General features: G+C 41.2%; 1 protein-coding gene across 2 annotated transcripts in view; it reads right to left on the reverse strand.

Annotated features, from left to right (window-relative positions):
* The window catches only part of LOC124555523 (mucin-5AC-like), a gene marked incomplete in the record, with an annotated part of 160,311 nt that overhangs the window by 50,472 nt on the left and 89,094 nt on the right, over positions 1–20,745 (reverse strand). Inside the window, 1 exon segment of one of the 2 annotated variants that reach the window (XM_047129474.1) lies at positions 9,234–9,434. Coding sequence (XP_046985430.1) covers positions 9,294–9,434 — 141 coding nt within the window. 2 annotated transcript variants of the gene reach the window in all.

Genomic DNA, 20,745 nt, shown 5'->3' on the forward strand with positions numbered 1-20,745 from the left:
GACAGTGGGGGGAGGGGAGAGGAAGACAGTGGAGGGGGGAGAGGAAGACAGTGGAGGGGGGAGAGGAAGACAGTGGAGGGGGGAGAGGAAGACAGTGGAGGGGGGAGAGGAAGACAGTGGAGGGGGGAGAGGAAGACAGTGGAGGGGGGAGAGGAAGACAGTGGAGGGGGGAGAGGAAGACAGTGGAGGGGGGAGAGGAAGACAGTGGAGGGGGGAGAGGAAGACAGTGGAGGGGGGAGAGGAAGACAGTGGAGGGGGGTATGGAAGACAGTGGGGGGGGGGAGAGGAAGACAGTGGGGGGGGGGGAGAGGAAGACAGTGGGGGGGGGAGAGGAAGACAGTGGGGGGGAGAGGAAGACAGTGGGGGGGGGGGGAGAGGAAGAAAGTGGGGGGGGGAGAGGAAGAAAGTGGGGGGGAGAGGAAGACAGTGGGGGGGGGGAGAGGAAGACAGTGGGGGGGGGGAGAGGAAGACAGTGGGGGGGGAGAGGAAGACAGTGGGGGGGGAGAGGAAGACAGTGGGGGGGGAGAGGAAGACAGTGGGGGGGAGAGGAAGACAGTGTGGGGGAGAGGAAGACAGTGGGGGGGGGGGAGAGGAAGACAGTGGGGGGGGGGGAGAGGAAGACAGTGGGGGGGGAGAGGAAGACAGTGGGGGGGGGAGAGGAAGACAGTGGGGGGGAGAGGTAGATAGTGGGGGGGAGAGGTAGATAGTGGGGGGGGGGAGAGGTAGATAGTGGGGGGGGAGAGGTAGGTAGTGGGGGGGAGAGAGAGATTGGGGGAGCTAGATAGTTACGCCCTTCACTCTGTCACACACTCGGGTTTGGATTAGAACATAACTCCCTACAGCATTGGCGCAGTACTCATGCATAGGAGTGATGAGAGTACTGAGCAACCAATGCTTATGTGTCGAAGATGCTTACACCCTCTCAAAAAACTATTCGCAGATTGAAAAAGAAGCTTTGGCAATCATATTGCTGTTAGAGAGTTCCACATTTACTTATTTGGGACCACGTTTATTGTCGTTATGGACCGAAAGCCACTAGTAGCTCTCTTTGTGCTCTGCTCTCTGCTTCCAGAGTGGAATGCGTGATGCTTCCAGTGTTGGCCATTCTTCCTCAGCTCCTACATTTATGAGACTGAATACAAGCCCACGGCACAACACACAAATGTGGATACCCTTTCTCATCTGCCCTCGGTGTTCAACCTGGCAACACACGCCACGATCCCCTCTTGCAATGTGTCACACACTGTGTGCTTCCATAGGTTGGCCCAGTCCCCCCCCCCCCTCCCCCCCCCCCAGATGTCTGTCGATCCAGACATCTATGCCTGGGCTCACCTCTCCCATCATTTGGTAGTTGTCTTCAATGTTCTCCTGCTTTATGCAGAGGTGGATACTCAAATACTCACCCTGTCTTCATTCCACATTCACCCCCCCCCCCCCCCCACCCGTGTTCTTGAACTACTACATCAAGGGCATTGAGGTATGTCGCAGATTGAAGCACTTGCAAGGCAACATGTCTACTGGCCATGAGTGAACAAAAATGTGGTGTCCATGGTGTGTAGCTGTTCTGCTTGTGCCTGGCACCAGGCTACTACGCCCCAGTTTATTGCCTCCTGCCATCACCCCTGTGACTCCACTCACCTGGACTGTGCTGGCCCATTTCTGGAATCTGTGGCTCATTTTTGTAGTCGCTTATTCTAACTACTAATATGTGGTCAGCACGGTGTCCACCACTGATGCCACTCTCGTGCTCTCTTCCAGATTCTAGCTTCCCCGTACCACTGTGCTACGCAATGGACCCCAATTTACCGTCTGGCTTTTGAACAGTTCTGCACGTCCAGTGCCATCAAGCACCTGTTTAGTCCGCTGTTTCATTCCTCCTCCTCCAGTGGCAAAGTGGAGCTCATGGTGCATACATTTAAGCAACAAATGTTGAAAGCAGTGAGTACTTCAAAAGCCATTCTGTGATTACATTGCCACATCAACTGATGGCCTGGATGATGATTTCCAGAATGTGAGGGATAAGCACATTCAAACTTCTCGGACCACCAGCGTATTGCAAGCTCTAAGTATCATTTCCTCACACTACAGCAGTGGCAAGAGAACTGTGCTCATCAAGCACTGTTGCTTTGCAGCGATCTTTCCGATCACTGGGAAGAAGCTGTCATGAGAGAATGGGAAATGCACAGATGTTGGCAACTGTAGCAATAGTTGACCCAAGCTTGCCCTGGATGCAGCCAGTTTGGATGTGGAACTATCTACGGAAGAGGTGAAGAATTATCCTGAAATACGGGACAAACCTTGCCCGGAGGACCATAAGGTTAAAAAATATAGCTGCACAGTTTCACGTGTGTGAAAAGTTTTGTCAGAGTTATGCTGAGAAACAGGAGTGAAACAAGTACCAAAGCTACACTATTTGTGTGTGTGTGTGTGTGTGTGTGTGTGTGTGTGTGTGTGTGTGTGTGTGTGTGGGAGGGGGGGGGGGGGCATTCACAGCTACGTCACAGATTTTGGCAAAAATCTAGCTTTGTAATGCCCATGATTAGTTGTAGCGGCAAATTATCATCAGACCAGTGAGAAACACTATCCACATGGGAAATTAATACCAACCACACACTAGGAATGGAAGCAGGGTACATCAATGGTGATCACGAAATATGTTGGGATTTAGCTGTCAGAAAAAGATGTGGTCCAAAGAAGGTGTTGGCACTGCTGTGCAAATAGCTTGCAGTCCAAGTACTTGGTCATTGTTCACTAAACCAGAGTTTGGTTCCACCATCTAGCCAGTATTCTCATGACCCCACTATCATAGGTGCCAGTGGTTTTTCTGTGGTAGCTTCTCTTGCCTTGATGAGTAAAACACTTGTGCATATTAAATGTAGTCTTTGAGAGAACTATTGTGGTGCGAACTAACAAAAACTGTGTCACAAAAGTAATAAAATTTTCAAAAATATTCATCCAAGTTAATTCTATGGGCATTTGTTTTACAGATGTTAGAGTATATTATTACTATTTTAAGGCGTAAGTGATTTTAGATCAATCACACTTCCAGCAAAATGTTATCTTTTAAGAAGCTCGAATTTCTAATGGAGGAGAGAGTACCCCCAATTCTTTGGGACAAATGAAACTGGTAATGACATAGCTTTTACCAAATTACACACTCAAAAGTAAGTACCAAGCTGAACAGCAATACTTTTGCCCTTTTATTCGGGAACACTAAAATTCACAATCACTCAATTTAAAAAACAATCAGGTAGCTGATACAACAGGAATGCAGATGGAGCAGAAAAAAATCATTAGATGAAACTGAGTCACAGAGACTATATGTTTAATACTGAGATCATAAATTCTGTTCTCCAAGTAAATTTAAAAATACACTACGTGATCAAAAGTATCCGGACACCTGGCTGAAAATGACTTACAAGTTCACGGCACCCTCCATCGATAATGCTGGAATTCAATATGGTGCTGGCCCACCCTTAGCCTTGATGACAGCTTCCACTCTTGCAGGCACATGTTCAATCAGGTGCTAAGAGGTTCCTTTGGGAATGGTAGCCCAATCTTCACAGAGTGCTGCACCGAGGAGAGGTATCGATGTTGGCCGATGAGGCCTGGCACATAATCGACGTTCCAAAACACCCCAAAGGTGTTCTGTAGGAGTCAGGTAAGGACTCTGTGCAGGCCAGTCCATTACAGGGATGTTGTCACGTAACCACTCTGCCACAGGCCGTGCATTATGCACAGGTGCTCGATCGTGTTGAAAGATGCAATCACTATTCCAGAATTGCTCTTCAACAGTGGGAAGCAAGAAGCTGCTTAAAACATCAATGTAGGCCTGTGCTGTGATAGTGATCCACAAAACAACAAGGGGTGCAAGCCCCCTCTACGAAAAACCCGACCACACCATAACACCACCGGCTCCGAATTTTACTGTTGGTGCTACACATGCTGGCAGATGACATTCGCCATATCCAAACCATCCCATCGGATCGCTACATTGTGTACCATGATTTGTCACTCCACACATCATTTTTACACTGTTCAATCGTCCAACGTTTACGCTCCTTAAATCAAGCAGCGTCATTTGGCATTTACCGGCATGATGCGTGGCTTATGAGCAGCTGCTCAACCGTGCAATCCAAGTGTTCTCACATCGCACCTAGCTGTCATAGCACTTGCAGTGGATCCTAATGCAGTTTGTAATTCCTGTGTGATGGTCTGGATAGATGTCTGCCTATTACACATTACGACCCTCTTCAAGTGCTGGCGGTCACTGTCAGTCGACAGACGTCGTCAGCCTGTATGCTTTTGTGCTGCACATGACCCTTCATGTTTCCATTTCATGATCACATCAGTAACAGTGGACATAGGGATATTTAGGAGTGTGGAAATCTCACGTACAGACATATTACTCAAGTGACACCCAATCACCTGACCACGTTTGAAGCCCGTGAGTTCCACGGAGCACCCCATTCTGCTCTCACACAATGTCTAATGACTACTGAGGTCGCTGATAAGGAGTAGATGGCAGCACAATGCACCTAATATGAAAAACCTATGTTTCATGGGGTGTCCAGATACTTTTGATCACATAGTGTACGCCGGGAAAAATGAAGTCAGCTATTCTGCATAATGTGTATGAATATTATGTTTGGATTCTGTCTGACAATATCTATTAAAATCGAGTTGGGCATATATTATTATCTGAAAGAGAGAAGCAGGCACAAAACTGCATAACCTTCCAGTTGACTGGAAAAGGATACAATGTGGCTTTCCAATGGAAATTATGGTTCATTTCTACGTAATTTTCAAGGCTTAATTTAATTTGAGAAAATGAGTATGTTCTGTTCGACATTGTTTTTAATTTACCGCAATGATACTATCATTACTGAAAATAATTCTTAATATAAGAGGAAAGATGCCTATTGTGGAACAGTTCACGAATGTGAAACAGCAATATTCTGACTAAAGTAAATGCGTTTTTGGAAGTATCAAAACTCTGATCTCACAGCAACTGGGGCGAAAAGCAGTGAAAATAACACCATTAAGGGGCTGGACATTGTCGAGAATCCTTTATTTTAAAAGTGTTGAAATTCAAGTTTTTTGAGTGTATGTGGTTGTATGGCTTTAATATATGAAGCTGATTAACTGTTGCAACAATACTCATAAAATTCTGTTCTTCACGAAGTACTCTCATTCGTTACAATGAATTTCCTCTCAAACTGCGTAGTGTAACTCCGAGGCTAGGTTTCTAGCACACAATGGCATACTCCTTACATGCTATACCATGGATACTTCAATACTAAACAGTATTGTCTGTTAGGACATGCTATCTCATATTAGGGTAACTTCAGCTTGCCATCCTCATAGCTGTTTTCCGACTCTTATCATTAGCAACTTCTTTGCCAATTATATGAACTCTGAGGCCATCTGGTGATCCTCTCGTGCTAATACTCGATGGGCTTCATATCAGGTTTGAGCAATAGACAAAGCAAAAGAAAACTGTGTCCACATCATCTGTTTATTGCCTTATTCAACACATTAAATGCAGCCTTTTGTGTGGAATTCATGGGATCATTTAAAATGCATTATTCACAAAAAATAGAAACTTGGCGGGCAAATAACTCGGGTCAAGCACTAAGAATTATTTGGAGTGGCCTACTTAAAGAGCTGCAACAACGGAAAATGCTATAAAGAGCATTTGGTAAATGATATTCTTCCCATGTAGCAGCCACATACTTCTAGACAATGACTTTACAATATACCAAGAATTTGACATACAATACACAAACAACGGAGTAAATATGAGTCCAAGTGGTACAAAATCAGAATGCCACCCAAGAGCCACCACATCTAGTAAAATGATCGCATTCTGAATCTGGTTACTAGCTAACGCCATTTCCAAAATGGGGAATATTCAAAACAATTCAGAGAGATGAAAGCTGTAGCAGAATACAAGGGAAGAGAAGCCATCATTTTGTTCTTGGGGAAGAAAAGGCAACCATCTTCCAGTAATTCATAGTCTCACAAAAATTTAATTGAGCCATGTGAAGAAGAAGACACTGAATGGACATTCTGCAGAGTTCATTTCTCTGATTACTAACAGAGAGAAATGAGGACAGTGCAGGCCCTATGGAATGCTATCCTTGGGCCCCTGAAGAATATTAACTGTGCAGTAAACAGAAAATGTTGGCAGTAAAGAATAACATACTGCTATTTTAGGCCTTTCCTGTTCTCATATTGGTTAATATTAAGGGTTTTCTCAGACTGTCTCTTATTAGGACACCATTTCTATTTCAATTCAGCTTCACTTGTTTGTGGCAACGGCCTTGCCGCAGTGGATACACCGGTTCCTGTGAGATCACCAAAGTTAAGCACTGTTGGGCGTGGCCGGCACTTGGATGGGTGATCATCCAGCCACCACGCGCTGTTGCCATTTTTCGGGGTGCACTCAGCCTCGTGATGGCAACTGAGGAGCTCCCTGACCGAATAGTAGCGGCTTCAGTCAAGAATACCATCATAAGGCTCGGGAGAGCGGTGTGCTGACCCCACGCCCCTCCTATCCACATCCTCCTCTGAGGATGACATGGCGGTCGGATGGTCCCTGTAGGCCACTAGTGGCCTGAAGACGGAGTGCTTTTTTCACTTGCTTGTGCAGTTTTCACACGACATGTATTATATGTTAGTTAGCACGAATTCAATTTAAAAAGTTGAAATATGATGATTTCACGTACATTTCCCATTAATAAACATGGTTATATCAAACGTAATATAAAGTGGAGTAATGTGAGACGAGGACAGTTTCATATCGGGGCTGAAGCTAGTATGAGGTCCACCCACCATTGGAATCATTTACTTGCCTCATTGAACCAGGAATGGAGGCAGTCAGACTCTTGAAACATCTCTCATCGTCTGGGAGACTCTCCCATCTACCCAACACTAGGTCTCTCAGCTGGTCAGGTGCATGTGTTGGCCACAGGAAGTTCATGAGATGCTTAATTTTGCCGAACAAATTTTCAATGGGATTCAAGTCCAACATTCAAACAGGTAAGTCGATCAGAACAACATCAACCTATTGCAGAAATGATCACTAAATAATTCAACTTGTGAACCACTAAGTGGTCCTGTTGGAACTGGATCATTCCATTGGAACAGTAAGTCCTCACATTCAACATCATGGTAGGTTTCATGAGGTACACACAATTATCTGTGACTATATGACAATATATTCAATAAAGTATCTCTGCCCCACCTGATTACCTCCACCCCTAGCACGAGACTGAGATGATACCAACACATAAATGTTGCACCATGTACTGTGGATCATAACATGCTCCTTGAGGCCCATACACCTTTGTCAGACCCTCATTCACCGAGCTAAATACCGACTCATCTGAAAAGATCATGAGGTGCCAGTCACTGCCTTTATTCAATTCTGTGAAGGCAGGCCCATAAAGTCTGTGGTCACCAGAGAGGGCCTCTTTATTAACAGCCCTATGGGTTCCAAGTCCAATATCCTGTAAGCAGTTGCGAATGGTCTGAGAACATCTACATGTCAAGTAACATATTGTATTGCTGAGACATTTTCACCTTTCCTAAGGACCACTCTCAAAGCCAACCAATTACCCCAGCATGGCGACACCACGTTTGGGCACAACAAAGTTCAATGCAGCACCTGGCTGCCCCTTCCAGCGCACCGAAACCGTCATACTGGATGATTGCCAGGATGCCATCTCTTGTGTCCTGCATGTTCTGAGAGATCCTGGCAGTACATGACTGTTTCTCATACAGCCATCTGTGTGGCAGTGTGTGATGTTTGGTATACTTTGACTTTATCCATATTACACCTACAACTACTCAACAACTAATACAATTTGACAAACTACAGGATCAAGGGGACGTGAACCCTAATTACTTCAGTGGAATTCCCTAGCCTCAAATGCTGCCATGCAGCTACCATGTAGATATACAAATTTGCTCTTATTAGTTTATTTGAGGCAGATGTATGCTGACATCTCAAACCAATAAAAGTAAGTTTTATAATGTATATATATAAAATAATATGTAGCATAAAATCATAAAGGTCTATAAGTAACATCCTTACAATAAGAAGGGAACAAATATACCACTAAATGGGTGTTACATGTGATTTTGCTGCTGTTGCACTACCACTGAAGGGAGCTGTACACAACCAAATGTAGCTGAACTTGTCTAGAAATGAGAACAGTTTTGTGTTGTCAACTGTACGAAACTTCAATCAATAGTATCAGTTTAATTTATATTTTGTTGTTTCAATGAGTTCAGTGTGGTCACTGCTTTATTTTGTAGCAGCCACGCTGCCTGCTTTTGTTTCACTTACATCCATACTGGTTGCCTTTGAATGTAGTATCATATCTTGATTGTTGCTGCAATGTTCGCATGTGTGTACCATACTATTTCTGATACTGCAAGATCTTGTGGCTGTTTCTCAGTCGTGTACATTAAGCCTTACATGACTGTTGGCAGTTATCAGTTACAGTGATTAAAATTTGCCTATGCTGCTTTTTCCTTTATTGTGACAAGAGGCAAAGTTCAATTACTGTTAGCTGGTCCAAGTGTATGATAGACTGCCGGTTGAACTTGCACAGAAGAGTACATTCACTGAGATCGCGGTAACAGTAGTGAAGGGTAATAGAGGCTTGAAGTGTTTGTCACTCGTATTTCTGATTATTAAAACACACGTAGAACTTCAGAGTTAATGGAGTGGAAGTGACAACACAACTCAGTCACAATGTGAAATAACCTGTTTCTTACAACATATGTCCAGAGGAAGCAGCACAAACAGAACTTCCACAGCCATGTGAAAATTTACCACTCCAATCATACCTGTCAGCACCATTCCACTCACTTCTATTACAACAATGAATGAGTGAATTAAATGTGCTGTGGATCAAATTCTCTAGCAACTTTAGTTTGTGAAACATATGCTAACATGATTTACAAAAACTCTTCTGAAATCTGTATATGGTTATATACTTGCAATTTTAATTTTCTTCTGGGTATTTAGTTTCATTCGAGTACTCTAATGATACAGAATCTGATAACGAGAAAAACATTACAATTTGGTATTAGATATATTTGTGTAACATGCGAGACTTTTATTTTCCTGAGGACGTTAGCAACACATTTCGTTAATACATGTTTGGCAAAAGCAATGAAAACTTAAACTATAGGGCAAGGAGCTGAAGAATCTGGAAGAGGTTTAGAATAAAAGTAAGACAATATACATACAACAAACTATAATGAGTAAAAGTAAATTAACCAGGAAGAGAATACATCAAATACGAGTAACAGATGGTGGTTCCATTGTCGTCATGTGCACAGATGACATCAGGAAAGAGGTGATTCTCAGCATGAGAATATAACTTTAATTGCTGGTGGATCCTCAGTGGAACTTCCTTGAAGTAAACAACAAGAAACATGAAATTCCGTTTAACAACAACAACAGATATTACTGGGATATTAGAAGATAAGAGAACAGTTAAACATTGTGTGCAATACAGAAGGATAACTGCATAGCCGAGCTCAAAAAAAGAAAAAATTACTGTACCACGACTTAGAAGCATAGACAGGAATACAAGGGAACTACAACAAGAAACCCCACTGCCAACTGAATTATGAATGCAAAACAAAAATATTAAAGGCATTGACAGTAATAATGATTTCTGAATTTGTATGCAAATCACACTAGCTCAGAATAGAAAAGAGAAACACACATTTTTGCACCAATAAGGACAACCTTCTTAAAGTGCAAAATTAACAGCATTTCTATCTTTTTAATAGTCTACAATAGCAAACCGAGACAAATTATAGGTGTGTTATGGAAATTAAATTTCCCCAACACCACTAATGAATAATGTTCACATCAGTGTATAATAGCTGAAAGAGCAAGGTATAAGAAATCAATTCTTTCTATTCTGTCTCTAAAAGTTGTCAGCAGCAAGCAGTAATTTACACCTACAACATGCTCCTTACACCACTAAATAATGTATCCTGGAGAATACTTCACACCTCATATCATTACTGGTGACAAGCGAAAATGAGTATGGCATTGTGTATTTTGAACTAGTTAGCAGCAGCAAGATCTTTTTACTCATTATGTTGAATTCTTGTGATTTTTCTGATAGGTTGTTGACCAAATTCACTTTTTAATATTACACAGCTTCTCTGATTATAAGCCACCCTTCAAGTTCTTATTTCAATCCATTTACTGGGAGTCTCACTCAAACTGTTCCACAACAGTCTTGTATATTGTTACCAAAGGTAATCTATATTTAATGTACTTAAAATAACCTCTGGTTGCCTATTTGTTTCTATTGTATTATAGTCAACATTTTTCGGCTAGTGTAATGTGAATTTTGTATCCATGCAGACTGAAGTGACAAATGAAAATCTGTACTAAGGCCTGGATTCGAACACGGGTCTCCTACTCATTGGCAAAAGTGCTAATAACTATGCCACTCTGGCACAATGGCTGCACAGACTATCCTAGCACACCACCCTCCTCAACTGAAATTCCAATTCCTCTGCAGTGCTGTTTGAGTTTAGGGGAAATACCAAGTGGGCTAATGCATGAATGGGAATTTGGATAGAGTAAAAACACAGTAGGAGATCCAGGTTTGAATCCTGGCCTTGGTACAAATTTCATTTGTCTCTTCCGTCAGCATACATACATCATAGATGTTTGAGATTTGTAAAGATCTCTGGAACCATTTAGTTTCATCTGAAGAACCTCAATGCTTTTACCTAGTTCACAATCTCGAAATCTTCATATTTATTCTGACTCAATTTGTGAGTACCTGACTTTTTCTTTTCACTTTTTCTTTTGCTGCATTTTCTTTCCATTCTTTGCAAGCAGCCTATCATGTTATCCTATTAGTTTGTGATCTGAATTCACATTCCGACACAGGTGTACTATCTAGGCGCTATATGTGAATCTTCAATCTTTGTCCAAACATAACACAGTAATGCTGGTATCATCCAATGTCTCCCTAAGTTTTCCATATATCTACATCTACATCTATATGATTACTCTGCTATTCACAATAAGGTGCCTGGCGGAGGGTTCAATGAACCACCTTCAAGCTGTCTCCCAACCGTTCCACTCTATAACGGCACGCGGGAAAAACGTGCACCTAAATTTTTCTGTGCGAGCCCTGATTTCTCTTATTTTATCGCGATGATCATTTCTCCCTATGTAGGTGGGTGCCAACAGAATGTTTTTGCAATAGGAGGAGAAACCTGGTGATTGAAATTTCATGAGAAGATCCCATCGCAACGAAAAACGTCTTTGTTTTAATGATTGCCACTCCAATTCACGTATCATGTCTGTGACACTATCTCCCCCATTTCGCGATTATACAAAACGAGCTGTCATCTTTGTACTTTTTCGATGTCATCCGTCAGTCCCACCTGCTGCGGATCCCACACCACACAGCAATACTTCAGAACAGGGCGGACAAGCGTAGTGTAAGCAGTCTCTTTGGTAAACCTGTTGCACCTTTTAAGTGTTCTGCCAACGAATCGCAGTCTTTGGTTGGTTCTACCCACAAAATTATCTATGTGATCGTTCCAATTTAGGTTATTTGTAATTGTAATCCCTAAGCATTTAGCTGAACTTACAGCCTTCAGATTTGTGAGACTTATCGCGTAATCAAAATTTAGCTGACTTCTTTTAGTACTCATGTGAAAAACTTCATATTTTTCTTTATTCAGGGTCAATTGATACTTTTCGCACCATACAGATATCTCATCTAAATCATTTTGATCATCTGATAACTTTACAAGACGATAAATGACAGCATCATCTGCAAACAATCTAAGACGGCAACTCAGATTGTCTCCTATGTCGTTAATATAGATCAGGAATAACAGAGGGCCTATAACACTTCCTTGGGGAATGCCAGATATTACTTCTGTTTTACTCGATGACTTTCCACCTATTACTATGAACTGTGACCTTTCTGACAGGAAATCATGAATTCAGTCGCACAACTGAGGCGATACTCCATAGGCACGCAGTTTGGTTAGAAGACGCTTGTGAGGAATGGTGTTGAAAGCCTTCTGGAAATATAAAAATATGGAAATAATTTGACATCCCCTGTCAATAGCTTTTACTACTTCATGAGTATAAAGAGCTAGTTGCGTTTCACTAGAACAATATTTTCTGAAACCGTGCTAACTCCGTGTCAATAAATCATTTTCTTCGAGGTGCTTCATAATGTTCGAATACAGTATATGTTCCAAAACCCTACTGCAAATCGACGTTAGTGATATAGGCCTGTAATTCAGCAAATTACGCCTGGGTATTGGTCTGACTTGGGCAATTTTCCAGTCTTTAGATACAGATTTTTCTGTGAGCAAGTGGTTGTATATAATTGCTAAATATGGAGCTATTTTATCAGCATACTCTGAGAGGAATCTGACTGGTATACAATCTCGACCTGAGGCCTTGCCTTTATTAAGTATATTTATGCTATGCCACACCAATCATTTTTAAGAGCCTCTGCTGTACAACCAATTAAACTTATTCCAGAAGTCCAGAGGCCTTTCCTCTCTTATGGTTTTCCCTCATCCTATATTCTCCAAACCTATCTTCAATTCATTCCCTGATAATAGCACCCCAGTATACGATGAGATTTTATATCATCACACATTTTATTATTTCCTAATTCTCTAACACATTCTCTCCATTTACTCAACAGCTTGTGATATCAGAGACCAAATTTTTGCAATGGTTGCTGGAACTGCTTTTATTTCAACAATGAGGAGACTCACTATGCCACTCTGTTGTTTGTGGCAACTTCATCCACCACAATACCCATTACAAATGCAACTCCTTCTAGGTATAACTGTTGCCGCTATTATTACCTTTTAATCTTCAGTTTTCCCTTTCAATTTCACTTCCCCAGTCTCTATAAAGTTTAACTTAACCCAATCAACACCCCTTTTCTCAATGTCCAGTCCCTTCACATGTTCAAAGAACCAAAATTTCATAATCTAATTCTTAGAAAACAAAATTATGTTAACAGTTATATATTGTAATAAATGAACACATAGGACATATGATGGCATATTTCAGCAAAATAAAGAAAATAAAAATAAAAGAAAGCGGTTCTGGCAATTGCTAAAAGGGTGAAGTGGCTTGTTGGCATAATTTTGTTGTACATTCCAGTCACACCAGTTATTCTTTCTTTTTTTCACATTCAATTTATCATATGGATTGACTCAGCAGACACGCACTGAGGTACGCAGTAGAATGGCCATCTGTCCGCTATGCCAGGCAAGGCTGAGTTACACCACCTGATATGAGGCTAGGGGGTCATTAAGTCCGCAACATGGCACTGTGTCCAATATAGTACACCGTACACAACAGGAATGTGGAAAGTTTGCATAACAAACTAACATTATTACATATAAGCTTCTTAGAAGAACACAACCTATCACTGGCACGACATCAGGGGAAGACACTCCACACGTAAAATTTAATTTTACACACATTGATAACTATGTTGGTAGAAGATAAAAAATAAAATATGAAACATGTATTAAAAAGAAAATACGTAACATGTATTAAAAAGAAAATATGTAACATGTATTAAAAAGAAAATATGTAACATGTATTAAAAAGAAAATATGTAACATGTATTAAAAAGAAAATATGTAACATGTATTAAAAAGAAAATATGTAACATGTATTAAAAAGAAAATATGTAACATGTATTAAAAAGAAAATATGTAACATATATTAAAAAGCCAACTACAGCTGAACAAATCTGATACTTCACAACAGTAACTGTATCTGAACTGACAGTCAGCAATGCTCCATTGCTGCAGTGTAAGGTTTGTAATAAATTTTGACATGGTTGTGTATAAACTGTCCACCTTCTTAGCCGAGCGATCAGTATGAAAGACCGCCATGTGGGAGAACAGGGTTCAACTCCCTGTACTGCCAGCTTATCAGCTACCTGAATGATGAAGAGTGGTTCCAACGCCTGGAAAGCTGAAAATCGATGGGAGAGCAATGTCCCTTCATAGGGATTCCAAATGATGCCACTGGCACATTAAGACATGGCAGCCAGCCCGCACTGTCTGGTACTACGGGGCAGAACACAGTTTATATATGGTTTACTGTGTATAATTTTGTTGAGAGTAACACGGAAATGTGTAGACGATGTTTAACAGTACTGAATGCTGTAGTAATAATGTTAATGGTAGTCCTGATTAATTTTTTGTTTCAGGACCTATCACCAGTCACATCTACATTGGACAACTACACTTACTAGTTACTGTTTCCGATGTCCATTCTACTGGGAGAGTGTTTCAAGGGGCATTTATCCAAGAAGGAAGCTGTGGACAGTTAAGGTCCAATTCTTGCATCAAGTAGATTTCCCATAACAACTGCCAATACTACACTCTTGTGCTAATAGCTAGTGCACAAGATACGTGTGAGATTAGAAACGATGTGCACCATTCAGGAATTGATAACAACATGCACTATCCAGCATGAGAAGTGTTATCACTTGTTTGTGCAGTCAACTACCAGCATCTAAACAGTCACAACTGAATATGTTGTTATATACTCTTCATGAAGGTGGATGTATCAGACCAATGACAATCTAGCGGAAAGGACTGACAGTGTCATAAAATGAAGAAACAAGGAATGTAACAAATGGAGACAAGAAAAATGGCTCTGAGAACTATGAGACTTAACTGCTGTGGTCATCAGTCCCCTATAAGTTAGAACTACTTAAACCTAACTAACCTAAGGACATCACACACATCCATGCCCGAGGCAGGATTTGAACCTGCGACTCTAGCGGTCACGCGATTCCAGACTGTAGCGCCTGAAACCGCACGGCCACTCCGGCCAGCTGGAGACAAGACTTCAAAAATTATGTATTAGGCACAAAGGGATAAACCTTAGAAAAAATGTTTGTGAACAGTACATAAGGCTTACACCTAATGCATTACAAATTTTGAACTGGAACAGGACTACACTCCAGACCCCTGCCATATGAAAATCACAAACCAACTTAAAACCTCAAATTGCAGCTCCTGTCTGTGTCCGTCCACTGAATATCTGCTGACACCCCTGCTTTGCAGCTGGACAAGCACCACAAAGAGAAAGATACTGTAAAGTGTTTGACTCAATCACGGCCTCAGGAATGTTACTGACTGTTATAGAGCATCCTAGTCCCATAGCAAAGTGGGGGATTCTGTGTGGAACTGGTAGGATGGAGAGCAACTAGGCAGAAGTTGAGGCTTTGAGTCAATTTGTGAGATGTGCTCCAATGGCAGATCTAGTAGAACACTACTGGCAAAGCCAGTCCAGGTACCAGTCACAGTCTGGCTTAGAGCTTTAGCTTATCACAAATGTTTACTGCATTAAATATTAAACTAATAGTAGCAACATTTCACCTAACTACAAAGAACTATCCAAGATAAGGTTTAAAATCTGAGGTTTTAGTACAAGGAAGAGCCTTTTTCAAAAGAAGAGACTTCACAAAAGGCAAGTCATTTTTGTGTGATGGGTATTAATGTCTCAGCCAAGCTGGCATATCTATAAATCATAAACTTCATAGGATACATGCATAGGAAAGATTTAACAGAGGAGACGCTTTTACTTCATTGGACATATAGTGAAACTGTCCACTAAACATGATCATTGAAATAGTAAACAAAACAAACACATACAGAAGCATTTAGCTGTGTCCCAGAGCATTTTTCACTTGGGTAATTATTAGTACAGTTACAAGTAATCTAAATTTACTATATGCTAAATACAAAATAAATAAATAAATAAAAATAGAATTCTCAATTTTCTGTAAATTTAGCTACACCTCCTATCACAAAATAATTATGAGCTAATCCTTTACTCTCTAAAAATGTTATTTCTGTGACTCAACAAATTTATTTGTACCTAATCTCTCATTCTCTGTGAGAGCAGTGTAAGTTCTCCTGCATCTCCCACAAAACATTTCAATCATCCAGCTACCCTCTCTGTTCTTTGATTTTTTTCCTTGACCTGGCATCTGGCATAATGAGAGTACTAATTTTGCAAGAATGAAAATATTTGATACTGATTGCAATTAACACTTACAAGTGCACGTCATGGTCTTCTGCAGCAATATGCATCAACTCTTTACTCTCTGATAAAATGCAATGTGTGGCAACTTGGTGGGAAGGAAGGAGGATTAGGTTTTAATGCCCCATTAGCAATGAAGTCATTAGGGACAGAGCCCAAGTTTGTTAGAGGGAAGTTCGGGTAAGGAAATCAGTGATGTCCTTTTGAAAGAAACCATCCCAATATTTGCCTCCAATCAACGATAAAAACCACAGAAAACCCAATTCTGGATGAATGGGAATACCAAATGCCACCATCCTGAATGGAACTCCAGTGTGCTAATCACCGTGCCAGCTCATACAGTTTTGTCTCTGAAGTCTCACTGCCATCTATGTTTTCACCCATTCTCTATAATTAAAACATACCCTATTTATTGAAGTTGAAATTTCAGTATCTAGAAGCTTGAGATTCAGTGAAACTTCTGGTCTTTTTGTTTAGTTATAATGTTAGAAAATCAGAATTAAAACTGACCGCCACCCCAAAAAACAATCAACTTTGGACAGTTCTACTAAATGGACACAGCGGTGAGCAGTGGCGGATATATTTGGGGGGATGTATGGGGCGCGCATCCCCTCCCCCTCCCCTTGCAGGGCCACCCGTATTGCCTCCTACACTGCCCCCGCCCAAGAATACACGCATAGAATTCATCATTTAAGGAAGAGAACCACAACTGTAACTTTTTTTAATATCATAAGATGGTGTTCTCTTGTATGTGTGTATAATCAGTTTAAATAAAACTTTCTTAAGCTTTGCATGTGACTTGATTATTTTTTATTATGGTAAAAGTAAAGGTAGCTCAAGATGTCTTTAGTGTCCCCTCGAGGTTCTTTTGTATCCACCACTGGTGGTGAGTAATAACATTCTCTCACACAATGCAAAACTGCATGACATTAAAGTTTATTTACATATCATACTTCGAATTGACAGAATCAACCAGCAAAAAATTAGAACTAGAGATGACCCTACTGAAATAAGGGGGGAGTAGCAGAAGGATTGGAAGGGAGGGGGGAAGGGGTGGAAGAGAGGGGTGGAAAGGAGAGGGGGAAAGGGGTGGGAGGGGTGGAAAGGAGAGGGGGAAAGGGGTGGGAGGGGTGGAAGGGGAGGGGGAAAGGGGTGGAAGTGGAGGGGGGAAGGGGTGGAGGGGAAGGGGGAAAGGGGTGGTGGGGAAGGGGGAAAGGGGTGGAGGGGAAGGGGGAAAGGGGTGGAGGGGAAGGGGGAAAGGGGTGGAGGGGAAGGGGGAAAGGGGTGGAGGGGAAGGGGGAAAGGGGTGGAGGGGAAGGGGGAAAGGGGTGGAGGGGAAGGGGGAAAGGGGTGGAGGGGAAGGGGGAAAGGGGTGGAGGGGAAGGGGGAAAGGGGTGGAGGGGAAGGGGGAAAGGGGTGGAGGGGAAGGGGGAAAGGGGTGGAGGGGAAGGGGGAAAGGGGTGGAGGGGAAGGGGGAAAGGGGTGGAGGGGAAGGGGGAAAGGGGTGGAGTGGGAGGGGGAAAGGGTTGGAAGGGGAGGGGGAAAGGGGTGGGAGGGGAGGGGAGGGAGACACACTGAAAATATTTACATATGATTTACAGTCAAAATGTCATACTCCATTCACAAGATGTACTATAATTGAAGTGGAAGTAATGTACTGTAAATGTCGAAAGTACCAATGAACGGAATACTGCAAGCTGGAACAATGAGAAGAGAATCTCTTTCAGGTGGACTGTAAGCTCCTCTAAGCTTTGGTGTGCAAAGCTGAATTCAACTGGTGGATAATTCGCAATGTTCCATTTTTGACATACACTATTGGTTAATTTTACTGTTACAGACAGTTAAACAATGGTAGGGAATGCTAACTTTACTGTACCCACACCATGTTAAGTGTGTGTTCCATATATTGCCCTTACATCTTATGTTCTTGTGCCACATGCGCTAAATTATGAGGGGACTTCAAAAAGTAAGTGAAAGCTGTGTTACACTTCAAAGTGACTATATACAAGACACTACCACTCAGCCATCAAGTCTCTGTAAACAATGGTTATAACATTTTACCAATTATTAAATTCCTGGATGATAGAAATCTGCTCCTCGGTTGCAGAGAAACTTGAGAATTGCTGTGTAAATGTCCTCACCTCTGGAAAATTTGCAATTGCTGCAAATCAGTTCCTTGACTGCAAGGGCATTGTCAGTGGTAGATGTTCCCAATTACCGTCACCCATGTCTATGCAGGCCCTATCAAATTGCAGGCACAATTTCACTACCGCTTGATGTGATACTGCATTTGGTCCATGTACCACCAGAATTTAACAGTAAATCTGTGTGCAATTTAGATGTTTTGCCCATAAGAATTGTACTGCCCCAAACACTAACTCTGGAGTATGTTTCCAGTTGCTGGACCTTTCCAATCGCACACTGTAATCCACCTATTAACAGTACTGCATTAGAATTGTGTCAGCAGGAAATCCAAAACATGTAGTCTCTTCTAACTGCACCACTTTCGTTGTGCAACGATCTTAGTGTCCGACGACATGTGCTCTCTACTTTCTGAAGTCCCCTTGAACATAAACACAATACCACATATCAAATGTTATTGTTAGGCTGATTATTATATCTGTTGTTCCATGTGCTACAGAAGAAAACGTTTTCCCACACGCAAATGACACTCAGATGTCTCCAAATAAATGCATTATCCATCACAAATACCTCAAAGACGATTTCATCAGTTTCTACCACTGTGGTGTACTGTTAAAACATGGCAACTGTAGAAGTAAAGCAAGAAGTGTAAAATCAATCAAATGAGAAAGTATAGGCACTAATTCAAAATGGTTTTCACATGAAGTACATGGATCTTTTACTGTGATCTAAATTTGTATTGCCAGAGTACCTTTCTCACTGAGAGATGACAATGTTTCTTTATCACGTAATTATTCCGTAAGACATGTAGGCAAACTATATTGCAGCTGACATGATTACTTTTGAGACATACTGGCAGTTTAGAGCAAAGAGCCTCCCTAATCCAAATCCGGGTGCTCCAAAAATGCCTTTGCAGAAGTGGTTTGGCCTGGAGTGAACAATTTTGGCAATGTTTGTGTCAATGGGAACACAGATCACATGCAGCTTTTGGTCATCAGAGTATATACTAACATCCTTAAATTACAAACCTCAGTGTATCTTAGTGAAACAGAAAAAAAAAACAACAACAAAAAAACACACTTTGATGAATCTTCTATGAGTTCTATTCCTTGGCTCCTGCGGTACCCTTCCTCCCCCTCTTATTTCTTTTCTTTACAAAAGGGTCTGATGTTTCATCTCACCGCTTTTCATCTTTTAGTATACACAATAAAAGTAATATTACAGGTGACAACTAGGGATTACCATACTAAATACTTACTCACTTATAAGATACAAACATCAGAGGAAGACAACATAAAATAGTCTCCCTAACAATCCCCAAGAAAGGAATTCAGAGGTCCTACACTACCAAAGCCTACATCACCAGAATATTTTTAGGTAAGTCAGTAGTAATTCAGATCCATGAGAATGCAGCATGAAGACTTTTATCGATAATGCTATGAATTGGTAGCACAGTGCAAGAGTTGTTACTTAATTTATCAAAACTAAATGGAGTTATCTCCTTATGAAAGCATGTAAAGGAGACTTTTTGCACCCCCCCCTCTCTCTCTCTCTCTCTCTCTCTCTCTCTCTCTCTCACACACACACACACACACACACACACACACACACACACACACACGTGCAGCATTTGTTCATAATGTAACTGCAGCTGCCAGTAAAGGCCCAGCTGATACAACCTTTAACATCCATTTCCTACATTTAATGTACAAAGATTTATTTTTATTGAACACTATAATTTGAACATAATGCCAAGAGATGCAACTTACTACTGTCAAGACAAAAATAATCTTGTGATGAGTATGTAATACAAGAATGTTTGCCTAAAATACTTTAAGGTCACTACATCCACCCAAGAAAGAGTAGGTTATGTAACTCGACACTTAGTCTCTCGGCCATAATTTCATAAAGTTTAGCCAAACCCATGAGAAATAATAATCCAAACCCTCTAAATGTGTTTCATTAAAAAAAAATGATAAACAGCTCTTAAAATAAAAAAAGCAAATAACTTCATATCCAAAACACTGAACAACTGCAGTATCAAGTGTCATTCTCATTTTAAAGCCATTAGTACAATAAAACCAACATCCACTTTTAAAAAATACAGCCTACATTTAACTGAAAACAATAATATAATCTACATGAATGTTAATAAAATATGTGTTTCACTGCTTTCAGCGAGTGAAAGCACTGAAATTAAAATATATGCTTGGTATTTACTGTATAGACACACCCACTACTTACCAGAACACGTATCAGCAAAGCAGCCAGCAAAAAGAAAAAAAGTAAGAAACATTTGAAAATATTGTAATGAATTATTTTACTTCACACAGGCATTACTGGAAATTCCTACAGTGGTAGCAATGCCTAGAAGTACACAGGTTCTTAAATCTAACAGAAGCAGTAAGCATATAAATTGTAATGAAGAAAAAATAGTTGGGGAAAGTGTCATAGTCTGCGTATGACACACAAATACCCTC

Source organism: Schistocerca americana, chromosome X (assembly GCF_021461395.2).
Source record: "Schistocerca americana isolate TAMUIC-IGC-003095 chromosome X, iqSchAmer2.1, whole genome shotgun sequence".
NCBI lineage: Eukaryota > Metazoa > Arthropoda > Insecta > Orthoptera > Acrididae > Schistocerca > Schistocerca americana.